Source organism: Haliotis rubra, unplaced genomic scaffold (genome assembly GCF_003918875.1).
Source record: "Haliotis rubra isolate DU_JTF1 unplaced genomic scaffold, ASM391887v1 Scf13, whole genome shotgun sequence".
In the NCBI taxonomy this organism is placed as follows: domain Eukaryota; kingdom Metazoa; phylum Mollusca; class Gastropoda; order Lepetellida; family Haliotidae; genus Haliotis; species Haliotis rubra.
The window spans coordinates 1,851,096-1,859,084 of NW_025765225.1; the positions used below are offsets into that span (position 1 = coordinate 1,851,096).

At 37.7% G+C, this 7,989-nt stretch overlaps 1 protein-coding gene across 1 annotated transcript; it reads left to right on the forward strand.

Moving 5' to 3' along the window:
* Positions 1-1,630: 1,630 nt before the first annotated feature.
* Positions 1,631-3,680, forward strand: LOC124267221. The gene is given in 4 exon segments (XM_046702138.1): positions 1,631-1,739; positions 1,741-1,762; positions 2,242-3,011; positions 3,525-3,680. Coding segments are annotated over 4 exon segments (1,035 nt in total). The 5' UTR covers positions 1,631-1,652.
* The last annotated feature ends 4,309 nt before the right edge of the window (positions 3,681-7,989 follow it).

The window sequence follows — 7,989 nt, forward strand, 5'->3', positions numbered from 1 at the left end:
CATGATTCGGGTAAATGCTTCAAGAGCTGATAATGTATGTTATCAGCTCTTGTTGCTGTACCTTGAGGTTGCTCAAGGGTGGTATGTAGCTCGTGTAACGAAAAAAGATTCGTTACAGTCCGCACCATTGTGCGAGTTGAAATTATTCTTTTCTTCTCCTGTTGTTTGTGGTATTTCTGAAACTCAGGGACATAACTGGATGGTGACGAATGCTTGGCGGGGGTTTCACCATGTTTATTCGCAATGTCAGCTTTACCAGTCATGTTCTCATCATCATTCGGATGGTGAACAGCAGATTTGGAACCTTTGTCATTTATTCTTTGAACCATGCTCCACACCTTTGAAATCGGTGTCTGGAAATGTATCTTGGAAACATAGTTTCTCCAAGACTGACGCTTATTTTGTTTGAACGCACGTCGAACCTTGGCATTTAAAATGTTAACTTTATCTAACTTGTGAACTATAGGATGTGGTCGAAAATATGTTTCAGATTTCTTCCTTCACTTTCTGGCCTGTTTACATTCATTGTTAAACCATGGTTTAAATAAAACAGCTATTCAGTTCTAGAGTGTTTTATGTCACTAACTAATTGAAAGGCTCGATTTTGTCACGTGACATAGAGATAGGACACTCTGCACCTAAGACCTTATCTAGATGTCACATGGAAATGGTGAGTATTATTAGGGCTCCTTGCCTCTAGGCAGGAGACCTATTGTAATCGTTCCGATTATTATTATTATTATTTATTAATCCGCCAATTTTTGTACCAAACATAACTCCTAAACCAATGCTCCGAATCGCTTACAAAAAATCACACAGATGCGCACCGATGTGTATATTTTCCACTTGAAAATCTCTAGGCTCTTGGCCCAATAGCAAAGGGGAGATAAATCAAAATTAATTAAAAAAATTCAACGTTTGACAGCAAATATCTTATGAACTAATTGTTCCAACACTTCCAAATTTCTTGTACAGATGCACAATCAAATTCCCAACAATTTTGCTTGGACGGGTCAAGTCGCTAAAACGTACCGTTTGGCAGTTATTTTTGTTTTCAGTTTTTGGCCATGTTTTTCAGCACTTTTCTGAGTAGTTTGCTCCCAAAATGTGCAATGTCCTGGTGATTCCAGAACACTAATGGTTTTGAACGTACACCCAAGAACAACTAAGATACAGCCTTTTAAAGAGGGAACGCTTTCGTCTCCGGAACTACTTAAAAGGTACATGACCCCCGTGACCCCGGCTGTATTTGGAAGATCCGCTCGCCTGTCAAAACACGTGTTCTGGCTCCGTTTTGGACGATGATATCTAGCCCTCAGATACAATAGATAGAAAGTAAAGCCAAGGAGACCTCATCGTTGCCTGCAACTATATTTCACATTTATGATTAACATTTTATTTAAAAACTTAGTATGTTGTAAGTACCATACAGAGTATTTCCTCTACAAAGTGTGTGCAGTAAATGCGTGCTAGATTGTTGATCTTGGTACATTATACAAAAAAATTAAATATATAGAGATTTGCAATGTGCAAGTAATTATTGAGTGTGTGAATTTCAAAGTATGAGACTGGTTGGTTGAAAGTGCACAGCTATTTCACAGAAGTAAGTAATAATTGGGAACCATTCAATTTTAAAATGAAATTGCGACATCATGGTTTTTTCCCTCTTCTTCAGTTCTCCCGGCAGCCGAAGAATCTGTGTGAGTGTTGATGCAGGATGGCAGAAGCGGGGCAGTGGAAAAAAGCTATGACAGCCTGTCTGGTAATTCATTCTAATTGTAGTTGCTTGTTTATACTTATGCACAATACAAGACTATTAGGTATATCTCTCTGTGTAATGATGTAAATGTATCAATATTTTTTCTTGAAAGTGAAAAGTGGTACCTTCTCTGGCATCATTTCAGATGAAAAAGGTTTTGAGATCTGGGTTTTGTGTTTATGTGTTTTCAATTAGTTAGATTTCAATAGTACAGATGTTCACAGCATGATTAAAGTAACCATTCTCACATTATTTTGTATGTTTGTGATTTATTAAACTCTCAGTTATATTAGTTCTATTTCCTTGTTTTACTTTATCCTTCATACCAGTATGTTGACTGATACAAGACATGTAACAGTGTTATTGATGGGTTTGTGTTTTGGTCAGATAATATCAAGACACTAGAGCTAAACTTGTTAAAATAAATATATCATATTCAAGCAGAAAATTGAAATAAATAAACAGACATTTATATGTTTCAGGACACTGCTCAATGATCGGGAACAAAACTGGCAAAGTTCTTGGCTATTCGATCCGCTAAAAGAGTTGCCGAATCTGTCATCAAGCAAATAAAGCTAAAAGGACTCCTGAAGAGCATGACTGCAGAAAGAACTGGGACGGTTCCAGTAAAGGTATGGAACCTGACATGGTATCTGAGATGGTAGTTAAAGCTAAGGAAGAGGATGTACATGTGAACTCAATCATAGGAGATGATGATGCTATAGCCAGATTAAGGGCAAATGTAGACAAGGACATTGTTAAACAGTCTGACAAAAATCATGTGAGGAAAGGCTTAGGTAATAAACTGTATCAGCTGCAGAAAAACCACAAGACACTGAGCACCAAAGTAATCAGGTATCTACAAAAATGTTTCAACTACATGATCAGCCAAAACAAAGGAAACCAAGATGGAATAAGCAGAGGATTAACTGCACTATCATGTCACCCATTTGGTGATCACAGTAAGTGTGATGACACTTGGTGCAGATTTATGAAGTCGTCAAGTTCAAGCTTCAGGTCTCTTCCTTATGGTAAAGCTCTGTCAGATTTAACTTTACAAGTGGACCTAAAAGCTTTGCTTGACAACTATGCTATACACAGTCTTGGAAGCACACAATCCAATGAAAGTTTTAACAAGAATGTGTCTAGCAAGGCACCAAAATCTAGACATTATTCTGGCTCCTCAAGTCTTCACTTCAGGGTCGCTGCTTCCGTTGCACAAAAGAATGTGGGCCACAACTACATTATAGCTGTAAGAAATATGTATTCTGTTCTATGGTTCCATTTCAGTTGATATGAAATCATATAGAAGTTGAATTAGAAATGTATTCTGTTCTACAGTTCCAGTTCAGTTTTGTTAAAATCATTTAGAAGTTGAATTTGAAATGTGTCTTGTTCTATAGTTCCAGTTCAGTTTATTTGAAGTCCTTAAGAAGGGGAATGTGGCTAAAGATTAAAGATAAAGTAAAGGTGATTTAAGTTTGAATTGAAAAGTTATGGCCCATGATTGTTGACAATATACTGTTAATTCTTTAATGGTTACAGGGATGATGAGTTCCCTCTTAAATTACTTTGTTCTGTTTTATGCTATTTTATCCTGGTCTCAGATATGCAAAATAAATATTAAAAAATCATTCTTATTCTTTAGTGGCTTAAAAGAATTCTTATGTTAATCAATGGTTTTATGTGTAACACTCTAAGTGCCTTAAAGTTATAAAGAAAAATTCATGACCATTTACTCATAATTGATAATCCACCTCTACAGGTTAACAGTACTCTTGGACTGTCACCTGGGACCTATACCAGACAGCATTTCACACTGAAAGATCTTCAGCATCGCAAACGAAAGGCTATTGCATCAACAATTAAAGCTAAACAGCGTAGATTACATGTCAAGGTTATGAGGTATGTCAGCTTTTAACTTTGACCTCTAGTAGAAAATTAAATATATCATATTCTACCATGATAGAGAAGGATACAAGAACTTGGTCAGTCTTGAAAGACATTGTTAATGATGTAATGCTCTGAGGCCCTATATTCCGTAATGAAGAACGAAGTAGTCTACAGATATGTAACCATCATACTCATTGGACTATTGACCAACATAATAGTTTTTCATAAATCTGTTTCAGAAGTCAGAAGCTAACAGTTCAAGAAGTCAGAGAAGGTATGACATACTCTGCCATGGTTGACATGTCTGAGGACACTGACACCGATGACCTTGTTAGTATTCCTCCACCACTTCCTGTACCTGTCAAGGGGCCTCTTCAGCTTAACAACACCACAGAGATATTCTTTGATCTTGAAACTACTGGCTTAGGTATGTAAAAATAAAAGTGAAATGGAAATAGAGATTATCACACGAATCAGGTTTGGGATGGTAAATACCTAGCATTAGGAATAAATACTATTTACTATCCCAAAATACACTTGTGCGATAACATCTTTATCGTACCATGTCATTCTTCTTTTCTATTACCACTAAATGGCCTGCAACATTATGTAGCTGATAGAAAATTCCCTGAAATGTGCACATTAATGCATTTCAGAGAAACACAGGTGAATGATAGATTATAGAAGCAGGAGCCCATTTGGAGATATTACGAATGTTTTAAATGTTAATAGATGCTATGTTTTACCATGTTTAATAATTTTGATACACTTTGCTTGGCGTTTCAAATATTCAATAGAGTGACTTCATAATGATTTTGAAAAGAAGTTGAGGCATTTGATCTCTCTAATTTGCATCGATACCCGCATATGACCCCAACGGATATCAAAAATATCTGTTGACTTTTATCCTGACGAGGACACTATGCATTGTAAAATATATTTGAATATTAAGATCTTGAATTTACTACCCTGCAAAAGTTAAGACTCACAATGCATTTATACATGAATGTTTAAAACTCTGCGCTAAATATATATATTTGATCTAAATATCTAATATAAGTGTTCTGCCATTATTTGTGTAATCAATAATACAATAGTAATACAGTGTGTGTGTGTGTGTGTGTGTGTGTGTGTGTGTGTGTGTGTGTGTGTGTGTGTGTGTGTGTGTGTGTGTGTGTGTGTGTGTGTGTGTGTGTGTGTGTGTGTGTGTGTGTGTGTGTGTGTGTGTGTGTGTGTGTGTGTGTGTGTGTGTGTGTGTGCAACAAACAAACACACTCACTCATAAGCATGTTGTCCCATGCCATTCCCCCTTTTGACTTGGACAGCATTTACGGGTGAATGTCGTTTCTGGTCAATGACTTGTCATTGAATGAGTGAGTGAGTGAGCGAGTTAGTATGTATCGGCAATATTTCAGCCATATCATGACGAACAATTTAAAAATAGAGATGAATACATTTTGAAAATCTGTCGAGGATGGACAGTAAAACTACCAAAGTATCACAGATGGTAGGTATTAACTAATGAATAAGTGGGACAAATCTTTCCCATCCACTAGAGTTCAACAAGAGTATGAAAAAAGCAACGGAAATGGAAAATTGACAAGTATATCCAAAAAGACATTTAAACATTACAAATGTGGCTATGTAGCCATTTGGCGTTACCGACACATTATCTTTTAAACTCATGTTCTATATCTACATAGCGAAATATATCCCATGTTAAAAAATTTATTAGGCGTGATATAACATCAACATTTTTAAGAAAACTGGGAAATATGGTTAATAGCGCCATTTCAAAATCTGCGTGAGTTGGAAGCAGCTTTTCACAAAGAATGGCGACAGTTCCTCTGCCACAGTACGCCGACTGATGGGGGCTATCCGACGTAGGGTACAGGCAGTTATCCAAGCACCAGGTGCAGGAGGGAACACTAAATGTTGATTGTACATCAGTCCTAGGTTACAAATATACGTTTTTGTCTCATCACATACACGCCATGTTGCCTGGTCGTCTCTCAAGCACCATTCGTGTAACAGGTATCATTTTCAGCCTAAACAGATGCTTATTGTACTGCCTTATCCATTATTAAAACGTTGAAGGAAACTATCCTTTTTGTGGTTTTTGTAGTCATGACGTGATCTTACAGAACAAAACATGCAGCTTTACCAACGTACTGTGCGTGCACACCAGCCGAAACATACAGCTTACCGTGGGTGCTTAACGTGTTTCTAGATGTATAGCGTGCCGTAGCACATATATAAACACAAAAACCACACGAGTGATTCTTCGACATGTTCCCTCTAATGTGAACAAGGTTAACATCAGGAAGAATATATTCTTCTGACAAGCTGTTTATAGTCCTAAGCCTGACAACTGCAGGTGGATTTTGCGAAATCCTTTGAAAGAAAGTGGCCACAGTGCGGAGAGTTTCTGGAATTTTGGGTATCCAGAATCAAATTGTGACGTGTTAACTTCATGAAAGTACACGATCTGTTTTTGGTGAATTTATGAAATCCTAGACATTTTATAGATTGCCTAAGTGAATCATATTTCTCACGCACGCACGCACGCACTCACATACACGCCCTAAGTGCGACAAATTGCATGTTGTTTGTCTCGAAGAACTTGATGACGATAAAATGATGTGGAACGATTTTGTTGAATGCCACAACAAACATAAAACTATGAAATTTGAAAGCGACTAAAGTTATAGCAATGATATCAGACCTTGTTCGAGAATGTATCCATCAATATCCACACAAAGAAACGATATGTACATCTGCAGTTGACAAAGAAACCTTTCAGAATTAGAATACTTTTCTAGTTCGTTGACTCGTCATGCTGTATATTGCATCACATCCCTTGTATCTCATTGTCTATTGCATCACATCTGATCTATCATATTGTATAATGCACCACAACCAACATATCATGTTGTATATTGCATACACCTCAGACATACTATGTCGTATATAGCGCCACATCCAACATACCATGTTGTACATGACTGACTGACTGACTGACTGAGTGAGTTTGGTTTTACGTCGCTTTTAGCAATATTCCAGCAACATCACGGCGTGGGACACCAGAAATGGGCTTCACACATTGTGCCCATGTGGGGATTCGAACCCGGGTCTTCGGCGTGACGAGCCAACGCTTTAACCATTAGCTAGGCTACCCCACCGCCCCTGTTGTACATAGACCCACACCCAACATATCATGTTGTATATAGAGCAACATCCGACATACCATGTTGTATATAGAGTCACGTCCGTCACTTGTTGTACATAGTGTCTTATCTGACATATATTGTATATAGGTCTTATTGTTCGAGGAATGTATCCATCAATATCCACACAAAGGAACGATATGTGCATCTGCAGTTGACAAAGAAACCTTTCAGAATTAGAATACTTTTCTAGTTCGTTGACTCCTCACTGTACCCTTTACACTTGAGGAAAATAGGATAATATCATCTGCACATAATATCAATTACAATTGTGTACCATGGGTACAATTCTTCCTAATTTGGATGGCTTATTCAATTATGAAGATTGTCTAACTCCCAAATGGAGTCGATTCTGTGGATATGTTAATCTTAAGTTTAAGTTCTTATTTCTTTTTCGCAACTGCTGTATTCTATATGAGTCTAGTAAAACTGTTTGATGTTATGAGTGACTATGGTGGTACAGTGGCATACATTCAGGTAGCTGCACGCAACACCATGGCCGCCATGTTATTCTGTTCACATAACAAACATTTGGGTACATGATACCAACACTGTTCACTATCGTAAATTCATTTACTGTTAACCTCTTTTAATATAATGGTTGGGTTCCAATGTTAAGTGATGGAACTACTATCACAGTTTTCTTTTCACTGTTCAGATTCTGAAGTGGGGCGGTGGGGTAGCCTAATAGTTAAAGCGTTGGCTCGTCACGCCGAAGACCCGGGTTCGAATCCCCACATGGGTACATTGTGTGAAGCTCATTTCTGGTGTCCCCCACCGTGATATTGCTGGAATATTGCTAAAAGCAGCGTAAAACCAAACTCACTAACTCACTCCGATTCTGAAGTTAACATGACTATGACACCATGCTTCTTACGACAGCTACTTGAAACAGGCAATGCCCTCAATGGTTCAACCATTCATAAGGTTGTATGAAACAATCACCGCGGACAGGAGACTAAATATAAACTGTCGATACCTAACTACCGAAAGGAGCAACCATTTGAAACCTCCCTGGTGGTACACTGACACGAGCTTGCTGTACATTATCACGATATTGTTTTGTACCATTTGCCAGGATGTCAGTGTGTTAAACACTGAGGTGTTTTG